Source organism: Indicator indicator, chromosome 3, assembly GCF_027791375.1.
Source record: "Indicator indicator isolate 239-I01 chromosome 3, UM_Iind_1.1, whole genome shotgun sequence".
NCBI classification, from domain to species: domain Eukaryota; kingdom Metazoa; phylum Chordata; class Aves; order Piciformes; family Indicatoridae; genus Indicator; species Indicator indicator.
Genome location: NC_072012.1, coordinates 44,594,304 through 44,617,885, shown reverse-complemented (window position 1 = coordinate 44,617,885; position 23,582 = coordinate 44,594,304). Strand labels below are relative to the sequence as shown.

General features: G+C 39.6%; 1 protein-coding gene across 8 annotated transcripts in view; it reads right to left on the bottom strand.

Moving 5' to 3' along the window:
* The window catches only part of PPFIA2 (PTPRF interacting protein alpha 2), a 309,460-nt gene that overhangs the window by 29,601 nt on the left and 256,277 nt on the right, over window positions 1–23,582 (bottom strand). For all 8 annotated transcript variants that reach the window (XM_054399556.1, XM_054399558.1, XM_054399560.1 and 5 more), the window contains 9 exons: window positions 22,886–22,948; window positions 20,425–20,516; window positions 16,856–16,991; window positions 15,778–15,998; window positions 13,926–14,163; window positions 10,508–10,537; window positions 7,825–7,955; window positions 6,784–6,938; window positions 4,564–4,657 (listed from right to left, as the gene is read on the bottom strand). In XM_054399556.1, coding sequence (XP_054255531.1) covers window positions 4,564–4,657; window positions 6,784–6,938; window positions 7,825–7,955; window positions 10,508–10,537; window positions 13,926–14,163; window positions 15,778–15,998; window positions 16,856–16,991; window positions 20,425–20,516; window positions 22,886–22,948 — 1,160 coding nt within the window. The remainder of the gene's footprint in view (window positions 1–4,563; window positions 4,658–6,783; window positions 6,939–7,824; window positions 7,956–10,507; window positions 10,538–13,925; window positions 14,164–15,777; window positions 15,999–16,855; window positions 16,992–20,424; window positions 20,517–22,885; window positions 22,949–23,582) is intronic.

Genomic DNA, 23,582 nt, shown 5'->3' with positions numbered 1-23,582 from the left:
TTTACAGCATAGTTTTACATATGAGAATTACTTAGGTTCTGATTTTACAAGTCCTTATTCATGTATGTAATCACATTAAGGCATACCAAGGCCTTTCTGCAATCTACCTGAATGCAGGAGGATATAGCTGGCAAACAAACCTGCACTTGTGGAGTAGAGCTCCTCCAAACAGGTTCATAGGAAAGAATGGTTTACTTGGATTTTCTCTGGATAATAGAAACCTCACATCTGATGCTTGCTTTGTACACGTGGAATTAAAAGACTCTTGACCAGAGTCAAATCAGATAAAGCTAGTTAAAAATGAAGTGCATTATTCTCTCTCACACCCCAACATCACCTATTTTTGCCAAATAATGGGAAAACACCCTAAACATTCTAAATACCTTTGACATCATTTTTTGTTTTCTAGGACTGCACACTCTATTTATAAAAAGTAGGACTTAAAAAAGTTTTAATAGTAACTGGAGCTGCCACATATTTCATGTATTGGAGAACTAATCTTATGAAGAGCAACTGAAGGAGCTGGGGATGGTTAGTTTGGAAAAGAGGAGGCTGAGGAGAGACCTCATTGCTCTCTACAACTACCTGAAAGGACATTGTGGAGAGGTTGGTGCTGGTCTCTTCTCACAGGTAATTAGTGATAGGACAAGAGGGAATGGCCTCAAGCTGTGACTGGGTAGGTTTAGACTGGACATTAGGATTTTTTTTTTCATGGAAAGAGTGTTCAGGCATTGGAATGTGCTGCCCAGGGAGGGGGTTGAGTCCCCAAGCCTGGCTGTGTTTAAAGGTGGTTTGGATGTGGTGCCTGGGAACATGGTTTAGGGGTGACCCTTGTGGAGAAGGGTTCTGGGTTGGACTTGTTGATCCTGAGGGTCTTTTCCCACCTGAATGTTTCTGTGATTCTCTAAGCATCTACAGATGATTCAGGCAATTTATGTTCATCTTCTCAGATGATTTTAGTAATGAGTTGGTTCAAATTAAAAAAAATTCTACACAGCTACCTTAATTTCTCTTTGATGCTTAAGGAGAAAGACTTGCTTCTAATAAATCTACTGTAATAACCAACTGTTGGATAAATGAAAGGACTTGTTTGAGGTTTACAAATGACTGGCATATCACTGAGAAAAGCTGCTAATTACATTTTAATGATGCCTAAATAGTCAGTTGGAACTGAAATAAATTTTACACCTAAATAGCATCTTCAAAGGAAACATTTGAAATTTAGGTTAATGACACTATAATCACCAGAGAGAGAATTGGTCTGCAGAATTATCATATTCTCTCAGGAACCTTTTCAGAGTGAAATGTATTATTCAGTAATCTGTACTATGCATGTGAGCTGCACTAAAATAGTCTAACACACTGCATTGTGTTTGCTACTGCATGAGGCCAGAGCAGAGTCAATGTAGGTGCTGGCTACTCAGGCAGAAGGCAGCCAGGACACCTGTTGGACCATCAGTACCTAATGGCTGATGCAGCTGACAATGTTAAACATCACCCTGCTTGATCCCTGGGGTAAAGGCATCCTTGCTCAGTTACTGATGAGGCTGAATACATTAAAAAATGTGAATTGTAGCACTCTAAGGTATTTTTCACTTGAGTGATTAATTCAGCTGAAATAAATGCAGTGCATACCATTTTGATAGGAAACGCTCCTTTTAAAATAACTTCTATCCCATTTTCATCTACTAACTCAAAGTTAGTTGCAATCTCATGTGAGGTTAATGAGTACTGTGAGAAGTGTTTTTATCACAGTGATGAACCAGACCACTGGTTTCATGTCAAGGGCAGAAGCCTTGCTTTCCTGCACCAGAACTACCACTGAACTGAAAGAGAAGTTTGCCAAGTTAACAGGGCTGAAACCCATTTCACTTGATCTAATGTGTGTAAGAGAGAAACACAGCTTCAGTATGTGGTGTTACTTCTGCTTTAGAGAAAAAGGAACTGATTCTGGAATCACTGGTTGGTTGGCTGTTTTTATTGTTGTTGTTATTTTGGTTTGTTTGTTGGTGGGGGTTTTTGGGTTTGTGTTTGTTTTTCCTAAAGAAGTGAGAAAGCCAGCACAAACAAACCTCTCCCAGACCTGAAACATAATACAAAGGAGTTCTTCCCACCTTCATTCTATCCCCTAATTATCCTACTTATGGGTCTGGTTCTCCTGAGATTTTATGTCCCAAGCTAAACAATCCTTGCAAGGTGTCTGCTATCTCTGTTCCAGAACCTTGGATTGCTGTCTATGCAGTTTGTGGAGCCTTTGTAGGAGTTAAAAGGAACCAAACACTTGGACTAAAATCTTCCCTGAATACCTCTTATAAAGACCTCATACAAATTAACTATCATCCTTAATGTCACACAGCATAACATTCTCATTTGCACTCCCCAGATCAGTAATTTGGCAGCCACTGTATGTATCTGAAGGCTCTGCTTCCAGAGGGAGTTATGCATTATGTGTTGCCAAAAAGGAATTTGACCTCCTGAGATAAACCTTCCTTTTAAATGACTTTATGGACTGTTTAAACATAATACTTTCCAATGCAAGACATGCAAATACCTGCCTGCATTTTTTACAAGGAAATGTTAATTCTATTACATCCTCTTGTCAGCTTGGCACTCTAATGACTATGATATACAGAAGATTTTGCTGAATTATATCTCACACAAAATGTTACATTTTCCCCATACAGTTCCTCTACAACTACACAATTCAAATCAGCTATGTATAGTAACCTTTCTCTGACAGTGTAACTTCAGAGGAGTCTTAAAAACAGGTGTAAGGACTCCAAAATGAAAAGCACAAAATGAAAAGACAGACAAACCTGAAGGAATGGGGGAAAAAAATTAAAAATCTTCATGATATAGGTATACATATGTTTTGGGTAAACAATATCTAGTTCAGACTAGATGAATAGTCATAGCCACAAAGCAAAAATTCCTTTCCTTCCAGGAAAGAGTATTTTGATTCTATCTAATCCATAAAGAACTAAGGACAGACAGACACAGAAGAGGAAAAGGAAAGACTTGTAAAGCAGAAAGCATGGAAAAGTCTAATTGCATGAGATTAGGCAGAAATCTAGCAACAGACTTCCTGCACACCTACTGTTTCCAGATCCAAAAATTGGTAGCTACTGTCATATATGAAGTAGTCATGTCATGTGTGCAGTGGGATGCACAAAATCTTATGTTATCTTATCCAGTTTTATATGAGGAAAGTGAATAAAGTGAACACACTCATCCCTTCAAAGTGATTTCAATACTCTGGTATCTTCAGTCCTCAGAGGTGGAAGATAAATATGGACTGAAAAAAACCCCAGGCTGCTGAAAATTCAGTTATATTCTTTATGAATATTAGTGACAGTCTCAAAGCTGCTTTCTAGATTTAGTGAAAAAAAAAAGCATAGTACTATACTCTTTACATCCATATATGTCTAAATGACTAATGAGTGATACAAAGGTATAGATAAGAAATACAGGGGACAAGACCCATCAGCTGCAATATCCCTATGAATGTTATTATGAGTTTCTTCATTGAATTTAAAACATTTCTTCTCTCTCAGCTACCACAGTGACTGCTTCTCTGTGTTTGTTTGCTAAATCGAGGCTGACTTAAATGGAACATTTACATTTGTACATGGATGTGTACATTTAAAGTTATATTTCTTTGGGTTCTTGATATGAAAGGAGAGATTAAAAATATTCTACAGATAAATATGGGAGCTGAAACATTATCCATAGATTCGCAAAGTAACATTAGAAGACTGAAAGACACCTGCAAAACTTCATTTTAAAAATGAGGTTTTCAGAATCCAAATAATAGCACTAAAATTAGTGGTAATGGATGAAAAATAAACCTGCTTGTTTACAGAATGAGTTTGCAAAGTCACTTTTAAGTACCTTTTCTTTTTTTCCTCTGACACCCTCTAATTACACTGGAGCTGTAATGCTGCCAAGAGCTCTCTCTCGTGTTTGCAGTTTTATCTTAATAGTTCTCCTTAGCTCCTGGCAACTGCTAGCCAGTGTACTGGTTTTACAAGGAGGTGCACTAAAGACAGCATTAAATTATTATGTAATTCATGCCAACAAAAAGCTGGGCTGCCATTGGCAGACAGGAAAAAACAAAGCAAAGCTTCTAGGCTTTATGGGGAGCCTTTGACTCCTTTAAACAGAAATAATAATGTGCTCAATAGATAATATAAAAGATCTCTTTTTTTCCTTTCTGAAAAATCTATGTAGTGAGTCATTAAATGCCTACTTATTTTTTTAAGCATTGCACAGAAGGCAAATGGTCTGGAATTAATGACAATGTGAAACAGAAAGTGTCTCTTTCTAATAAACCTGTGTTCTTTCACAAATGAAGCACTAGGACACGTTTGACAGACTAAATATTTCCCCCTCTATTTTATATGCAGCTTTAAACTTGTTTTACACTGGAGAAAGCTATGCTAAGTGGTAAGCTGCCACAGTAGATAGTCTCACTTCTCATTATATGTATGCCTAAACCCAGTACAAAACCCAACATGTGAGTCAAGTTTGAGCTGATGAAAGGCACATGGAAAAGGTACTCACTTTTTCTTTAGTCTTCGGTCCTTTTCTGCTTGGGTTCCAAGTTTGCCTAATCCCAGAGATTCCTGAGCTGCTGCCTCTGTTTCCATGTAACCTCCTGGAAAAACAAGCCAGACCCCACTGTATTTTCTCATCACTCTTTCCCAGTTGTCCCCATCCCAGTAGCCACAATAACCTATGTTTGTTTCCTTCAGCCATGACATCTGGTGTTTGTGGAGAGCATCTATCACCTACAGAAGTAAATTCTGGAATTTGCTACATGGAAGAGAGTAGAACTCAAGGGAAAAATTGTTTCCTTCTAATGTTTACCAGAAGTGTATGAGAAGAGCACCCAGATCATTGCCTGTTTTTCTTTGCCTCCTGAGCCTCAGTCTCACAGTCCTAAGCAAGCAATGCCTTCACCATCTTTTAATCTTAGTTGGGAAATGCAAAAGTGAAAGTGCCTTCTATAGAACTGTCTCATTACTGACCCATAAACAGCATCACTTAGTGATATAATACTTCATTTTGCTCTCATAGAAAGTCCAAGAGCCTCTGATGTCATTAATAATGTATTAATAAAAGCAGAAGGTCTGGTTGGGGAGGCAAAGGTTGGGGGTATCTTTGGCTGTAGTGCACAATGACGGTGGAGTTCAGCATCATATGAGGAAGAAGCAGGGCAGTTCAGCAGTCCTAGTTAACCAGTGAGGTCCCAGTGAGGACTGGAGGTTAGCAAATGTGATGCCCATCTACAAGCAGGGCTAGAAGGAGAATCCAGGAAACTACAGGCCTGACCTTGGTGCCAAGGAAAGACATGGAGCAGATCATCTTGAGTGACATCATGTGTCATACACAGGACAACAAGATGATTTGGCCCAGTCAGCATGGGTTTATGGAGGGCAGGTCTTGCTTAACCAAAATGATATCCTTCTGTGACAAAGTGACCTGCCAGGTGGATGAGAGAGAGGCTGTCAATGTTATCTACCTGGATTTTAGTAACACCTCTGACAGAGTTTTCCACGTTAGGGAGAAACTGTCTGCTCATGGTTTGGATGGTACATACTTTGTTGGATAAAAACTGGCTGAATGGCTGGACCCAAAGAGCTGTGGTGAACGGATTTAAATCCAGCTGGTAGCCAGTTACCAGTGGTGTTCCCAAGGGCTCAGTTCTGGGGCCAGTTCTGTTTATATCCTTATCAACGATTTGGATGAGGGGATCAAGTGCACCCTCAGTAAGCCTGCAGATGACACCAAGCTGGGTGGGCATGTCAATCTGCTGGGGGACAGGAAGGTCCTGCAAAGAGATCTGGACAGGCTGGATTGTTGGGCTGAGGCCAGCAGTATAAAATTAGAATCATACAATCATAGAATCAGTCAGGGTTGGAAGGGACCACAAGGATCATCCAGTTCCAACTCCCCTGCCATGGGCCGGGACACCTCACACTACATCAGGCTGGCCAGAGCCTCATCCAGCCTGGCCTTAAACACCTCCAGGGATGGGGCCCCAACCACCTCCCTGGACAACCCATTCCAGGCTCTCACCACTCTGATGGGGAAGAACTTCTTCCTCATGTCCAGCCTGAATCTCCCCACTTCCAGCTTCATTCCATTCCCCCTACTCCTATCACTACCTGATAGCCTAAAAAGTCCCTCCCCAGCTTTTTTGTAGCCCCCTTCAGATACTGGAAAGCCACAATAAGGTCACCTCGGAGCCTTCTCTTCTCCAGACTGAACAGCTCCAACTCTTTCAGTCTGTCAAATTCAACCAAGTCAAGTGCCACTTGCTGCACTTGGGCCACGACAACCCCATGCAACATTACAGGCTTGGGGGAGAGTTGAATGGAGAGCTGCTCGGAGGAGAAGGACCTGGTTGAGAGCTGGCTGAGTGTGAGCTAGCAGTGTGCCCAGTGTGCCCAATGGCATCCTGGCTTGGATCAGGAATAGTTTGGCCATCGGGTCTAGGGATGTGATTGTTCCCCTGTGTACTCATCATTGGTGAGGCTGCACCAAGAATACTCTTTTCAGCCTTGGGCCCCTCACTACAAGAAGGACATTGAGGTGCTGGATCATGTCCAGAGAGGAGCAACTATGCTAGTGAAGGGCCATGAACACAAAGTTCTGCCAGACAAAAGAGAAAAATAAACACATTGGAAACTGAAAAATTAACAAAATAAACAAAATTAAAAAAAAAAGGGAAAATGGCTGTGAAATGATGACACTGGTTTGTTATCACTAATTCCTTACTGAGCTGTCCAAGGCGAGCCTTCTCCTTTTTACCAAATAAACGTCCTATTGAAGACTTGATTCCTTTCTTCTTGGGAGCTTTGTGCAGGGAGTCCTGGCTGCTACTGACACTGCCAAGACCAATACTTTCTGGCTCCAAGGAAGCAGGCAAACTACTGCAAAATGATAATAAAGAAACGGAATGGATTACATCTCAATATTTGCATAGGTAAATGTTTTGCTTTCTTTTGAGCACTCTGCCACTACATTGGTTATGCCTTAATAATGATCTTCCAACAAGTAAAACCACCTCATCATCTTTAAATGATTCTATCATTTAAATGATAGAATCACAGAATCAGTCAGGGTTGGAAGGGACCACAAGGATCATCCAGTTCCAACCCCCCTGCCATGGGCAGGGTCACCTCACACTAGATCAGGCTGGCCAGAGCCTCATCCAGCCTGGCCTTAAACACCTCCAGGGATGGGGCCTCAACCACCTCCCTGGACAACCCATTCCAGGCTCTCACCACTCTCATGGGGAAGAACTTCTTCCTCACATCCAGTCTGAATCTCCCCACTTCCAGCTTCATTCCATTCCCCCTAGTTCTGTCACTGATATCTTAAAAAGTTCCTCCCCAGCTTTCTTGTAGGCCCCCTTCAGATACTGGAAGGCCACCAACATGTAAAACAATGAAAGAGCAAAATTTCTTCAGTGGGCTGATTGAATGTTATTTATTTTCTAAAAGCCTGAAAATACATATTTTCAAATTTGCTAAAAACAATTGGTGAAAAATACAGGAATCAGCCTGCTGTTTATCCTTCTAGGGTATGCAGTATTGCTGCTTCTAGTATTGTGTCTCAAACCAGAAATATTCAGTGCGTAATTCAGCACTGACAAATATTCCCAGGCTCATGCAAGAGACAAAGGGTAAGGCTTTCTCTCTCATGGCCAAGCTGAAATGGAAGAAAATGAAGTAATTTTGGAATAAACAACATGGTTTCAAAAGAATCATATCTAGCAAAACTGCTAAGCACCAATTCGTGTTGTAAATATCTTACCTTCTGGCATCATTGTGGTATGAAGAAGGAAGGGTATGAGTCATTCTGATAGCTCTGGGTGTTGGAGGAGGAGAAGTTTCACATTTGATTGTGGCTTTATCTTCATGTCCATCTTCTTCAACTACTGCAATCTGGGGGAGAGAGACTCCTTTGTGAGCAGATTAGCTTTCAAAGAAAGTTTCAACACACGCTGCACCAATTTTTGAAATGAAATGAAGTACATATGGATTTAGAAGAGCAAGTAAGCTGGTGAAGGACCTAAAGAAAAAGCAGTTGAGACAACTGGGACTGTTTAGTTTGAGGAAAAGGAGGCTGAGGGGAGACCTTATCACCCTCTAAAACCACCCAAAAGGGCAATATAGAGGTAGGTGCTGGTCTCTTCTCACAGGTCTCTAGTGATAGAACAGCCTCAAGCTGCACCAGGGTAGTTTTAGGCTAGGCATTAGGAATAAATTTTTCACTAAAAGAATAGCCAAGCATTGGAACAGGCTGCCCAGGAAGGTGGTTGGGTCACCATTCCTGGATGTGTTTAAAGATCATTTAGATGTGGTGCATAGCAATATGGTCCAATGGTGAACTTGGTAGAGTAGGGTTAATGGTTGCATCTGACGATCTCAAGGGTAACTTCCAACTTGAATGATTCTATGATTCTAACTGCCATTTTTTGAGAAAATCATATTTTGAAAGAGTCTATTGGGAAAGAGTATTTGTCTAAATGTGGCTGCCTAAAGTATGTATTTGAAAGAAAAGGGATTACAGTTGCAGGATAAATGAATTCTTTTTTATGCCAAACAGGTTGACCCAGCAAAGGTCTAAACATGAAAGTAATCTTGGACATGAGCAAGTCTCTTGCAGCAGACAAGACTCTTCAAGTAAGCAGTTTCTCAGGGATTTAAGGGAGAAGGTAAATACATAGATAGGACCACTCTCCCAATAGCTTCTCAACAGAATGGTCAGAATCATAGAATGGTAGGGATTGGAAGGGACCTCTCAGTGATCATCTAGTTCAAGCCTCCTGCCAAAGCAGGATCACCTAGGGCAGGCCACACAGGAATGCATCCCAGGTGGGTTTTGAAAGTCTGTAGGGAAGAAGATTCCACAACCTCTTTTTGCAGCCTGTTCCAGCGCTCCATCTTTCTCACAGTGAAGAAGTTTCTCCTTAAGTTCAAGCAAAACTTCCTGTGTTACAGTTTGTACCCACTGTCCCTTGTCCTGTCACTGGCCACTACTCAGCAGAAGGCCCACCCTCCACCCTTTAGATATTTATATGCATTTATAAGGTTCCCTTTTTCTTGACTAAAGAGCCCCAAGTCTCTCAGCCTCTCCTTGTGAGAGAGATGCTCCAGTCCCCTAATTATCTTTATGGCCTTCCATTGGACTCTTATTGGACAGTAGCTCCCTGTCACTCTTGAAATGGGGAGCCCAGAACTGGACACAATGCACCAGAGCAGAGTAGAATGTTTGAAAGTAATCCTGAATGAAAAAGAATTTTGGTAGGAAATAAAATGATTTCTCTTAAATGCCATCTCCTCTCATGCAAAGAGAAATCCCATATTCAGTGCCAGTCTGTACAAAATTTTATGTTGCTCCAGGAGATTTCAAACAGTCTGAGTCTGGTTGCTCCAGCAACAATGGCCAAAATACATTTTGAAAGTAATTATTTTGTGTCCACAAGTTTTTTGTTTGTTTTGTTTTGTTTTGTTTTAACTGTACTCCTTTAAGTCTGTGCTGCAGAGGCTGCTGCCCCAAACTATCAATAGTCACCCTTGATTCTGTGGCATAACTGTGAAGAGGGGCAATAGATGTAAACTACAGCACAGGAAGTTCCACCTCAATATGAGGAAGAATTTCTTTACTGTAAGGGTCATGGAGCACTGGAACAGGCTCCCCAGAGAAGTTGTGGAGTCTCCTTCTCTTTCAAGACCCATCTGGATGTGTTCCTGTGTGTCCTGTGCTAGATTCTGTGGTCCTGCTCTGGCAGGGGGGTTGGATTCCATGACCTCCTGAGGTCTCTTCTAGCCCCTAACATCCTGTGATCCTGTAAGGTCTGCCAAGCAAGCAGTCATATAGGTTCCACTTTAGAAATATTTGAACTCAATTAGCTCTTATCAAAGCAAGTTGGAAGAAGTCCTTCTGTTTATGAGCTTCCGAGTCCACAGCTGTCCCTTCTGTCTTGTGCATCTGAGATTCTGTTACAGGAACATGGCTAACACTGGTGTCTCAGCCTTTCTGTCACTCCTCAGACCACAAGGCAAGAGACAGAAACACTCAACATTTTTATAGTAGGCTCCCAAGCCTTTCAGGGCCTATTCCAGTAGGAATCTCTGGGGCTGGCTAACACTCATGCACAATGAAAAATTGTAGCTGCCATAGGCACATCAATCCTAACTGTATGGCCTGGGGAAGTCTGTGCAGAGGCATTTGCAGACCCCTTAGGGAATAGCTCTGTCAGGGGGGTTGGACTCAATGATCTCTGGAGATCCCTTCCAGCCCCTAACAACCTGTGATTTTGTGACTCTTGCAAGCCTTTCCAGGTAGGATCAAATTATTATGCTCAGGAATTGAACAAAAAGAAGCAGAGGGAATGAAGTGGTTGGCAAGGAACCTGGTTATCTGAGTAGTAGAAGAGTATGATAAACATGTTCTCCTGACTTAAAAGAAAAAGAAAGAGAAAGTAGCCTACCTTTCTCCGATGTTTCCTTAGGTCACTTGGCTTAGATGGGTGCACAAAAGCAGCAATAGCATAAAAAAAAAAACAAATAATGGTTAATAAATCTTATTGGAGCATCACAAAATGCCACACATTTGTTCTCCTCACATGCAGAAGCAAGAAGGGGAGATTTCATTCATTTAATACCATCCATGTTATCTCCTAGCTCTACATTAGTCACACGTCATAACAGCATATGTCATAACACCAATCTTATGCCATAACAACAAGAGATTATCCCTGACAAACCTGCCATTCTGGGAAGGCAGCTGTTTATTCTGAAGTTACAATCTCCTCCTTTATTCACAAGCTTAGTAAAGAATAGGACATTGCAAGCTTAAAGTAGTCATTTTTATCTTTGGAGTATTTATATAAATCCCTCCACTCACCCCCATCACAGAGATTTTTAAGATATTCAGGCACTGAATTGTGCTGCCCAGGGGGGTGATTGAGTCACCAAGCCTGGATGAGTTTAAAGATGGTTTGGATGTGGTGCTTGGGGATATGGTTTAAGGGTGAACTTTGTAGAGTAGGGTTCTTGTTTGGACTTGGTGATCCTGAGGGTCTTTTCCAACCTGAATGTTTCTCTGATTATGTGATTTTTTTTTTTTAATAGTTCTATCTGTTGTTCCAAGTGCTTTAGTGTCTCACCAAATATAAACACAAAATATCACCAACAAATACCATGTTTGAAAGGGGTCTTTCTCTCCACTTACCTCATGTCGAAGGGAATGGCAGAATTAGCTATTCCATTAGTGAATGGAATTAGCAGTAGAAGGCTGCTGGGATGTGTTTGTTCAACTCTCTTTTAATTTTTATTTTAAGTAGACGTCTCATTCAGTCAAGGAAAAGTGAAGATACTCTGCAGAATTTATTTATTGCCCAGACCTGGTCTGTGGAAGCTCATGCAGTACTGCTTCTCCAGCCCAATCCCTAAAGGATCATTTGGGTATTGGAGTTCTAGAGACCAGATCTCTACAGAACTCTTCCCACTACAAAGTTTCCACTTCAAGGATGTCTGATAGCCTGGTGTTTCTGTCCCTAGCTAGTAATGAGAAGTCCTGAGGAAAGTTCTGCAGGGCAGAAGTGTCCTGACGCTGTTGGTGAAGGTGAGTAAAGCTGTGGGCTGTGCTGCTGAGCACACAGTGAGGTGCTGCTTCTACAGCTTATCACAGAATCACAGAATCAACCAGGTTGGAAAAGACTTCAGAGATCATCGAGTCCAACCTATTACCTAATACCTAAAACCTCCTGACAACTAAACCATGGCTCCAAGTGCCACATCCAAGCTTTTTTTGAACACCTCCAGGGATGGTGACTCCACCACCTCCCTGGGCAGCACACTCCAGTGGCCAATTACTCTTTCTGTGAAGAACTTTCTCCTCACCTTGAGCCTAAACTTCCCCTGGTGCATCTTGAGACTGTGTCCTCTTGTTCTGGTGCTGGTTGCCTGGCAGAAGAGACCAACCCCCACCTGTCTACAAACTCCTTTCAGGTAGAGGAGCTGTTGTAGAGAGCAATAAGGTCACTCCTGAGCCTCCTCTTCTCCAGGCTAAACACCCCCAGCTCCCTCAGCCTCTCCTCATAGGGCTTGTGCTCCAGACCTCTCCTCAGCCTTGCTTCCCTTCTCTGGACATGTTCAAGTATCTCAATGTCCTTCTTAAACTGAGGACCCCAGAACTGGACACAGTACTCAAGGTGTGGTCTAACCAGTGTTGAGTATATTCTTATGAGTTTTAGCACAGCTGCAGCTGGATGCCAGTCAGGCCACTGATAACCTGCAGTGCAGAGGCTGTGCTGGCATTCTGCTTTTGAATCTGGATGAACCTACTGACCCCAAGCTAGCGTATCCAAACCAAGGCACCCAGTCTGGTGGGAGGTCAGTTTAACTGTTGCCATTTCCGTGTAGCCAGGCTGCTTAGCTTAAATGGCTGGTGAAATGGAGGCAGCCTGCATATTAAGGAAAATACTGCTTTGCAGAAGTGGGTGGCAGTGCAGCAGCCTGCACACCCTGCACACCTCCTCCACAATGGTCTGCCTACCATTTTCATCGCTGCTGTTCAGCAGAGTGAACTGCAGCCAGCAAAGAATCATTGCCACAGACTGCCACAGCTGCCAGCCCTGACCCCCTCCTCTCTGCTGCCTGTAGTTCTCAAGAAGGCAATAAACACCACCTTAAACTGGGAGTGGCAGAGGTGGATACAAGTAGCTGTCAGCTCCCGGGAAAAAACACAACTCAGCTAGATGATTATAGAAAGAAGTCCTCATTCCCAGCTGAGTAAAATGAATAGCCAGGCTCCACTCCCAGCTGTTTTTAGCAACCTTCTTGGCTAGGAGATATAATTTCTGTTTTCTGACTGAGATCAAGGAATCCCTGATTGACTGTGACATGATTATCAGAGAAACAGTATATAAAAAATGGAATGACACATACCCTATTCTCTTCTCTATCTATAGACATCAGCAGTGTGGACTGCTTTGATTCTCTCAGAGTGCTTACAGGGATGAATTCATGCAGGCTCCAAACTGGTTTGTAGCCCACAGCTTGAGTATGTGGTCTAGTTGATTGGATGGGGCTAGGTGATGGGGTGGACTGGATGATGTTGGAGGTCTCTTCCAACCTGGGTGATTCTATGATTCTATGACACATGCTACTTTCATTTGCTTGACTGTTGCACTGTTTCTTTTTGTCTAGGACCAAAATGAAAGTCTTTGGCAAGTCCCTTTTCAAATCAAACCAGACATTTCAGCATATGTCCTTAAAGGTACAGTAATGTTAGTAATCCATGGCATAATTTGATGGCTCAGTATCTAATTATGTGTGATGCTGAAATAGATCAGATAAATAAATCACTGGAAAACAAAGCACTTATTTCAAGTGCTTGATACACTGTCATGAAGAATACACACAAAATGCTCCAAGTACAAAGGAGTATTCAAAATATAGAAATATATCCAAATGATCATACCTATGAAGTATTAATGTATTTTAGACACTTCCTGAAGCTTTAAACTCAGAAAAAGTGCCACAGACTATGGTGCACTAAGTTTGTCACTTCAGACCTTTTCATTAGTAAACATTTTTACATTTAAATCCATTACAGTAATTCCAGTGATCAACTGAGTTTCTTATTAATTCCTGTTCTTATTAATTCTTATTAATTCCAGGCCCTTAATCCTCGATCATGGTGACCCTGGTGAATCACGCAGCGCACAAAAACACAGTAACAAAACCTAAAGCCACCCAAATATTCAGGTTCTTGGGAATTTGCTATCTGCATGTAGGATGAAGAGGTAAATAAAGAATTAGAGAGCCATTCATACAGTGAAAAGATTAAGCATTTAGCATTAGAAGTATCACATCTAAGACTGCCGTCACAAAATTTCTTACCAGTGTCATAACCCCCATTCTGTCCATCTCCCTGGCTGGACTGCGAGGGGTAAGTTTAGGAGTTGAGTGTCCACTGGGAGGAGATGAGCTTGCAAGTGATGATGCTGTCACTGAGCCAGTAATGGAGGTACCTTGGTGGACTCTGGCTAGATTTAAGCCTTCCAGGCTCACGCTGGCCACTCTGTTCTCTATCTCTTCGGCACGCAGTTCTGTTGACTCTTTCTCTTCTTGGATTAACCTTAATAAAGAGAGGAAGAACATGGTTGTGTTTGTCTCTGCATACCTCAATCCCCACCCACCCCAAAAAAAAAAAAACAAAACAAAAACAACCCCAAAACTTTCTTTTCAAATGAGATTTGGAAGCAGAAGAAAACTGAGATGAATATCATAGGTGACCCCAGAACAATATCGGAAAGGGTATTTTTAAATCACCAGAATTACAAAATTATTTTTCTTAATTCATCCATCCTCAAAAACTGTCTGAAGAATCTGCCCAACAACAGGACTTGGCATACGACATTCCAGGATGATTGGAGGGGGTTAACAATCCGATTTACCGTAGGAAATTGATTCTAATCTTGACTTGGCTTCATCTGATTTTCTGTTGCTAAAGCACAAACACGAAGTCAAGTCAAATGAAATGGAACCTTTAAGAAGGGAATTGCGAAGATAATCCATATTAATAAAACAAGAGAACATGCAAACCAATTTGCCTTTTTCATCCCTACAAACTGATGAAAAAATGATAGTTGCCTCTAAAGCATTATGGCTTTAAGAGTGTTTCATTAAAATAGCTTTCTTGTGGGCAAAAGAGATGTTTCTTAAACATATATAGACTCAATAAGATGCTTCTGCTGGGTTCTTCAGTTTTAGTTTTAATTGTGATTGTATCTAGAGTTGTAAAATGTGTTTAAAAGAAAACATTTCTTTAGAAGTGGTTTTTTGTTGTTGTTTTGTGGGGTTGTTTTGTTTTGTTTTGTTTTGTTTTTCCTTTTTTGTGAAGAGGAGGAAAAAGAATAAAGTATCAAGGTTAAATGAGAGAATACAAAGTTTGAGCAGGCTGAAACTGTGAACTAGGCTTATTCTGAATGAAATGAAGCAAGTATAATAAATGAAATAATAATAACTGAAGATTGAAAACTATGAATTCCTGTGCTGTGATAAATCTTCTCTAACATAGTTTTCAAAATTTCTATAAAATGCCTACAGTTCTTTCTGAAGGAGCCATGGCAGGACCTTAAAGGCAAAAAATATTTTGAAAGGAAATTAGAAGAGTCTTTTTTAATTTTAGTAATCTAAATTCTGAATCATATTGCACAATAAAACAAATCTAAGGAAAACAATTTTAATAGCTTTTAATATCTCCTATAATTTGACAAACTATTATGGTGTTTGTAAAGAGAAAAAAGAACAAACTAAAATGAAATGTGGCTTATATTAGAAGTAACATAGGAGTAATTACCAGGAGAAAGCATGAAGAACACTGAAATAAAATAGTTCTGATAGGAAGTTATTACTGAATAAGTGGGGTTATGTTAAATAGTTAAAAAAAGACCTTGAAAAGAGGTCTGTGAATAGTTATCTGTCAAATCTGCCTTCTATAATGTGATTCTCTTCAACTGGCTAGCAGTTCTTCACTTGGAACAGTTTGGGAAAGAATTCTTATAGTTATTGAATCTAGATGGCATTGTTCTCCTCACACAACCAATACAATATGAAAAGTAGACATGTGTTTAATACTTCGAATGTACAAGTGGTTTCCTAAATGCTATGACCAATACCTGCACTCATGCACCAAGGGAAGCTCGAAGCTGTAATCGTGAGTGTATCATAGCTGGTCCATGCTATATACCTGATTTCTTTATTGATTGCATCTAGCTGCTCTTGAAGCATCATGGCCAGAGTCTGGGCATCGGAATGGCCACTCGGTGAGAGGAGGTCCATGGAGCTGAAAAGTGTTTCTCTATCGTCGTCATCGATGTCGGACATTTCAGTGTCACTTTCGAAAGGATGGCTGCTCAAGACGCCCATCTGCTGGGTCCTGTTCCACTCGTGATCACCAAGTGATTTTACCTGAACAGGAATCATAGAATCACAGAATGTTAGGGGCTAGAAGGGACCTTGAAAGATCATCCAGTCCAACCCCCCTTCCAGAGAAGGATCACCTAGAGAGGGTCACACTGGAACGCGTCCAGGCAGGTCTTGAATATCTCCAGAGATGGAAACTCCACAGCCCCCTTGAGCAGCCTGTTCCAGTGTTCCATCACCCTCACAGTGAAAAAATTCTTCCTCATGTTCAAATGGAACTTACTATGCCTCAACTTCTGCCCACTGCCCCTTGTCCTGTCATTGGGCATCACTGAGCAGAGCCTGGCTCCATCCTCTTGGCACTCACCCTTTACATCTTTATAAACATTAATTAGGATGCATAGGGATGCATTAAATAGGATGCATTTTTCCACAGAGAATAACTGCAAAGCTGAACTTTTAGAAAATGAGAGAGGAAAGCAACTAACATTTAAGAACACTTCTTCAATGACTCATTCTCCATTAACACTCACAATATTACCATGGATGACGTAAAGTATTTTCACACAATTTCTAATGCTGCATAAAATTACCACCAGGAAAATTTACACAAAGAGAGGCCAAGAAAGGTCATACAGAGAGCTTGAACTTTGATGTCAGAACTCCAACCTTCTCTGCCTTCATTTCACTACACCAGTACACTTGTCTGAGCACATATAGAAAAGTCCCAGCTATGTGGGTTGGGTTTTTCTGTTTGGTGGATTGTTGTTGCTTTGTTGGTGGTTTTTTTTTGTTGGTGGTTTGGTTTGGTTTGATTTTCTTGGAAAAGCACAGACTGTAAGCTTAACATGCTGAAACATATCCTCTTATCAGGAATACATGAGAACAAATTTAGGGTTAACCTTTGGTTCATCTCTGCGTACTCCCATCCGGCCTCTCCTAGGTCTCCTTATCACTTTCGTTGACCGATAGTCAGACTGGCTCTCAACCAGGGAGCCCACAGAATACCTCAGCTCTGCTGAAGTGTCAAGGTGAGGCCTGTAAAAAGAGCCACATAAGAAGACTGAGAGTGTAACAACAATAATAACAACAGTTCCATGGCCTTCCATCTATGAACACAGATTTCTTCTTTTTTTTGTTAAATGAACAAAGTATTTTGTCTCCTGTAATGAACGACAAAAACACATCAAAAACTGTAATTTAAAACTGAGAACTTGAAATCACAGCATGAGAAAATTAAGGAAGAAAACAAACCAAAACAAAACAAAACTTTGAGTTTTCAAAATGAAGGACTTTCACAGTAAAACCTACCATCCAAAACTTTAACATGAAAAATCAAGCAGATTTTAGGAGAGTTAAAAGAACTGGCTGCTGAATGGACTACTCTGTATTTTTCCTTCCATTACGCTCCTGAAGGCCTGAGGTTATTGTTAGCATGTTACATGTTCATGAGTGAGGATATCTTTAACACTTTTCATTTGTAGGTCTGTGCTCTACATTATAAAAATATTTGTTATTATTGGCTAGTTTTAATTGGTTATGAATGATTCATCTTCATTTCAACCCCCAAGTTTTCCTCCAGTCCTGCTAAATCTTGGGACATTGTGGTGAGGCATATAAATATATGATGACCTTAGTGTGTCTTTTCTTTGGGAGCAGATATTGCTCCTCAGCCTTTCTGTCTTTGGTCAAACAGCAGCATGAGAAGTTCCCTGCATAGTGCAGTAGAAGCATTCCACCCACAGGCTGTGTAGGACCACTCATAAGACCAAAGGCTCCATGCACCCTTTTGGCATTCAACCACAGCAATGGAGACCTGAACCATTTCTGCTTCTCAACACATAAAATTATATGAATAGCATGAATATAGTAGAAAAATTACATGTAAGAAAAATTACATGTAAGAAGTACTTCACTAATAAGACAACTAATTATTTATGCTTGACATCTCACTATCTACAAGAGCATAAAATGAGACTTTAATGGTGTACTTTTTTTTTTTTTTACATTATTTCTTTTGTCCTAAATAAGGGGGAAAAGTTTACAATCCCCTACAGACAACTTATAGGGTTCACAGAAATGTTAATGATTGGTTTGGGGAAAAATAACAGGAATGAATTTTGCTCTTGAACACTTCTCCCACTTTGAAAAGGATGCTCTTCGTGAAAATGATGGCTTTAATCCCAGATATAAAAAAGGCTAAGTAAGAGAATGTCTGCTTCCCAAAATGAAGGAAATAAATTCAGAGAACCACACTTTTTTTCTGCTGAAAAGTGCAGGCTGTGACTGTTTCCCTAGGCTCTAGTTCTCTGGCTGTTTCTAAGCATAGAAATTCCTTGATGTTTCTCATGGAAACATGAGAATAAATTAAATTGAATTAAAACATGCTCATACTTTGAAGACTGAAGCATTAGTCTCAAATTTCAAACATCACTTTAGTAAAGTGAAAGATAAAATATTACAACTGTGATGTCTGTTTATTGATCAATGGGAAATGCAAAAAAGACCATGGAAAAGCCATGAAAGCCTCCACTACAAACTACTTTGACAGAATGGTTTGAAAAAAAACATATTTACTGGCTGGTATTATAAGTACTGTGACATATTTAAAATAATAAGTGAAGGATTTCAAGTGTTAATACATTTTCTTTTGTAAAAAAATAAATCCCAGAGGAAAATACAATTAAAAATGAGGTACTGGAATTCCTGAAGTGTGAGTATGTGCCATAGTAATTAACTGAGATACAATAAAATGTCTGTGACACTGAATAATGTTTTAGAACTTTGCTTCTGGGTAAAGCACCCATCAGAGCTCATGGTGTTGTCATAAATGTCCTTTTCTGAACAACCATCAGTTTATCTTCTTTTATGTTTCCCAGCAAGCCTCATAGTAACTTGCATAGTATTAGAAAAATCATGATTTTACTTAAAAAAACCCCCAAAACACTCTAAAAATCACTTTTGTCATTAGACTAATAAAAAAACTGACAGCAGTTGGGCTACCCATGTCCTGAGCACTCCATCTACAACACCAAACAATAATCTTTTGGGACTTTCCAATGTTTGCTTTGCCTGTATGTCTCTCATCTGTTATTCAGTAAACCCCTTAGGGCAGTGACAGCGATTTTCTGTGCACAATATCTGCTGCCATAGAACTTTGCTATGATGTTTGATAGCACTTGGCATTTGTACAGCAAATGGACAGGGAAAAAAACCCAGCAGCACAGGTTCCAGTCTCTGTCAGCAGGTAAATATCTGCTGAAAGAACAATATCCTGCAAACACAGAACTGAATAAGGGTCAAAACCAATGAGTATTTAGTGCTGATATTAGTAAGAGGGCTGGTAGCTTTGTGAGGTGAGGTCATGCTTTAGAGGAACCTAAACTTGAATTTCCAAGATATTTAGAGTTTATCAAGTTCAAAGAGCACTTTGACAATGACTAATTGAACTCAGATTTATAGGGCACAAGCTAATGATCCTGATCTATGCAGCAAGAAAGGCTGCTGTTCACCAAGGATGGCTGCTTCAGAAATATCTCAGTTGTTTGTTGCATTAGTTCAATAGTTTGTGTCCTTGCAAGCCATCTCAAAGGCTTGTGTGTGCCTGCAGTCACAATCCCAAAAGAACAGAACTGTGAACAGGTGCAAGCATCACATTCTGAATTCACTGATGTGTGCTTCTCCATGCACAGAAAAATACAACCTTGACAGATAGTGAAAAGCTGAGGGAGAAACCACATCCAGGTATTGAGCAAGATGTCTGAGGAAACAATGGACAGACAATACCTGATGCAAACAGGAAAAAAAAATCCAACAAGAATAAATCCAGTGGACTCCAGTACTCTGAGTTCAGTCTTGGTCCATGAGCTTTGGCTAGCAGGTTTTAAAAGCTAATATGTTGCTTGTTACGACAAGAGGACATGGCACACAACTATCCATAAAGCAACAATTTTACTTTGAGAGACACTTTGAAGCAAGATGACTTTCTAGAATTATAAATTCATTTTATCTGTTTTTCATGGTATTGTCTCACTATTGTTCCCATTTTGCTTTTCCTCTAATATGAAGCATAAACTTAATGTCCTGGTATGGTATTTTCAGATCTCTCTGAATACTGCCTTCAATGCCTTCATCTTGGGCATGTTATGCTATACACCAAGCAAAGCTGAATTATTTCTTGCTAATAAAAAAGCAATTATCAGATATAATTGATAAAATAAATAAGTGTGATCATAAATATGCTGATCAGTTTCAGCATTAAAGGTGATGGCTTCAACATCAAAGTCTCCTAGGGAAAAAAATAAAGTGTATTTGCACATATTCCATAATTTAAAAGACTTCCCTTAATCTCAGTAATATTTCAGTGTATACTCACTGCTTTACCTATGAAAAAAGTGAAAAGCAAGGGTAATAATCACTGCACAGATTTTACATTACTTGAAGTGAGGAAATAATTGTTGTTAACTCTTACCTTGACAGGGTGGGTTCCATTAAAGAACCAGCCCTCAATTTCATTTGATCCAGTTCAGATCTTAGTTTCTCTATTTCTTCAGCAAGTCTTTCCTGGAAATGAGAATAACAAGAGATACTTAATTGTGACAGGGAAGATATTTATTTTATGAGATACTGTTCTTGTAAAGTTAAACAAGTAAGCTCTACACTGAATGCAGCACTGACTGTAATAAGAAAAGACAGAGAATTCACTCAGGTCTCATTACTGCTGATAAGAAATGTGTCAAAAGGAAGTTGCATAGCACTCCACTGCTTTTCCACTAGTAAAAAGTGATGGCAGGACAGGTTTGTCCCTGAAACTTGTCCTTTTCTTCTAATACAGCTAAGGTGAAGAAAAGAAGAACCAGACTGGATTTGTGCACTAACTGCACTCTCTCTGCCAGGCACAGTTCAGCATGTGGCATGTATTTGCCCTCTCAAGACGAAGATTATGTTCTGGCCTGTGTATTTACTGATAGAGACACAGACTTACAGACAACCAACCACATTTTAGGTGACTTGTTGAGCTGCATATTTATATCTAGGTCTTGGAAGTTGATGAAGTTGCAGTCTGAGGTGCTGCTGGTGAAAAACGACCACGTGGCAACCACTAGTTGTATAAATAATTCTAGAAGTTGCATAAATAATTTTACAAGTTGCATAAGTAATTCTACAAGTTGTATAAATATCATCTACTCATAAAATGAAATGAAAGAATTTTAGAAGAAATTAAGAAAGGACCAGGGACAAATAATGTAACACTTCTGTTCCTAGACTTTAAAATGTTCAAGATTTCAAAGTGCTAGGAAGCAAAAGGATCTGCACTTAAGTAATAATTCTTATTGAAGTACTTTTGCACTGTTTCTAGGTGTAAAAGAATTACTGAGGTAACTTGGTAGTCACTCGTATCACCTGCTAGTTATTTAGAGATTGTTAATGTCTGTGTTATGTCCACCTGTCTGAAACTGCTTCAACAGTTTCTTCATCAAAATGGTAAAAATGAACCTTTCAAGTGGGAATTTAGAAGCTCTGGAGTCAAGACTTGTGGATGTGTGTGAAGAGAACTTATCTCCAGTTGCACAGAATTGCAGTAGATGTGTTCCATTTATTTTGCTTTCCACCCTTAAGCAAGAATCAATAAATATGTTAACTAAAAATAGCTTACAAATTATTCTGATACAAATACAGGCTTTTATTACACATATTTCATCTTTGTGAAGAGCTGATATGTGCATTCAAGCCAGAAAACAGACTGAAAAAAGAATTAGCCACTTCATTCTCTTTTACTCAAAAACTATTAAAACAATAATGTATGTTAGAGACAACATTGGAAAAAACCCCATTTTTTTACACAAAAAACCCCTGGTATCCATAATTCAAGTTCAAATTCTATGGTAGCAAGATGGTAGAAACTTTTGTGTCAGTTAAAACAGCTTTAGAAACATCCTTTTCGTTATCTGACTTGGTGAAGTATGAGCCTAATTTTGTGACAGGTTACTTAACCTATAACTGTGGTAGTACAACATGGAAAATTCACTACTAAATGCAATTAAAATAACAATTTATCAGAACAGATAATTCCTTTGTTATTTTGCTGAAAGTTCTCGATTTTGGATGTCATATGTTGTAGAAGCTCCTTCTCTGGAGACTCTGAAAACTTGCCTGGAAGCATTCCTGTGCAACCTGATTGAGGCCAATCTGCTTTAGCAGGGGGGTTGGAGGTCCCTTCCCCTACTATTCTGTGATTCTGTGATGATATAATTATATCATCATCAAATGGAGATATGTAGGTTTTGGTTTATTGTTTTTTTTTAATTCTGTACAATTGTTATTAGATGGATTTGATACATTGCAAAACCCCTTTTGTAAACCTCAATTAGAGATACGTTAATGTATTCTACTATGCTCAAGGCAAGTGTAACTTAAAAAAAAAAAAAAAGTCCTAATATTTGGGATTGGAAAAAGGTTTATAATTAACCTGACCATTTCACTAAGCAGTGTTAAGGGTGAATTTGCAATGAAGTAAGAAAGGCCACTTTCAGCTATATTTAGCATAGTGCCACTGCACCTTTTAAGACAAATTGCATCAAATTAAGCAATTACATTCTTCATTAGGAAAGTGTAACCAGGTATGCACTCTGTTAAACAAGACTTTTTCAGAATTAAAATTGATGGAACAAAAATTCCAGAGCCAGTGAAATTAACATGAATTTTAGTATTGACTTCCTGAGGCTAGGATCCCAACCATGAACATAGCTCAGAACAACAGTTAGAGACACTCAAAGAGTCATATAAGGCATCCAGGTGATTAAATAAATTATTGTTGATGCCAGGAAGATTTTGTATGTTATCTGGATAATTAATATACCATATAGGGATTTCCAAATAATAAATAGAGAACTTATGATAAAAACAGATAAAATCACAGTATTTTGTAGTACCTTGTCATGTAAAGACTCTTCTAAATTTTTTCTGAAACTTTCAGATTCTTGAATCAAAACATTCTAGAAATAAAAAGAACGGGGAAAAAAAGCAGAGAGAAAAATTAGAGGCATGTTAAAAATCAGATATCACCATATACATGTAGCTTACGTGTACAAGGGAGTGAAGTTCACATTCACTGGACTTTAAAATCTTCTAATGCTTTGGCTTGAGTATCTATTAAATTTTCAACATTGAAAACAATCCAAATGTGTAGGACCATGCTTTTTCAGGAACAGCAAAAAACTTTGCATCTTCCATGAGCTGTGCAAGTGTCACACTGTTACAGAATTATTTTTCCCAAGTTCTTTCAGCAGGCCTATTTCTTGCTTTGTATAACAATTTATTTCAATGATATAAACCAGAAATGTATCCTCTCAGAGGCTATTCTGATATATCCTCCTGTCATGGATTGAGTTGGACCTGCTGCTGTTATTCACACCATGACTCTATGATTCTATGTCACAGTCATGCCAGCTTCAAAACCAAAAGTGCTAACTGGAGCAAACTGTTATGGGGCTTGAAGTTCAGATTGCAACATCAGAGGCTTCCTGTTCTGGTTGCTGCTTTTGGGTGTGGGGTTTTTTTTCCCCACAGGGATGGTGGCAGAAAAAGTGGGAGTCGGGTAGCTGCTGGTTTTGGTTTTCTGTTTAATGC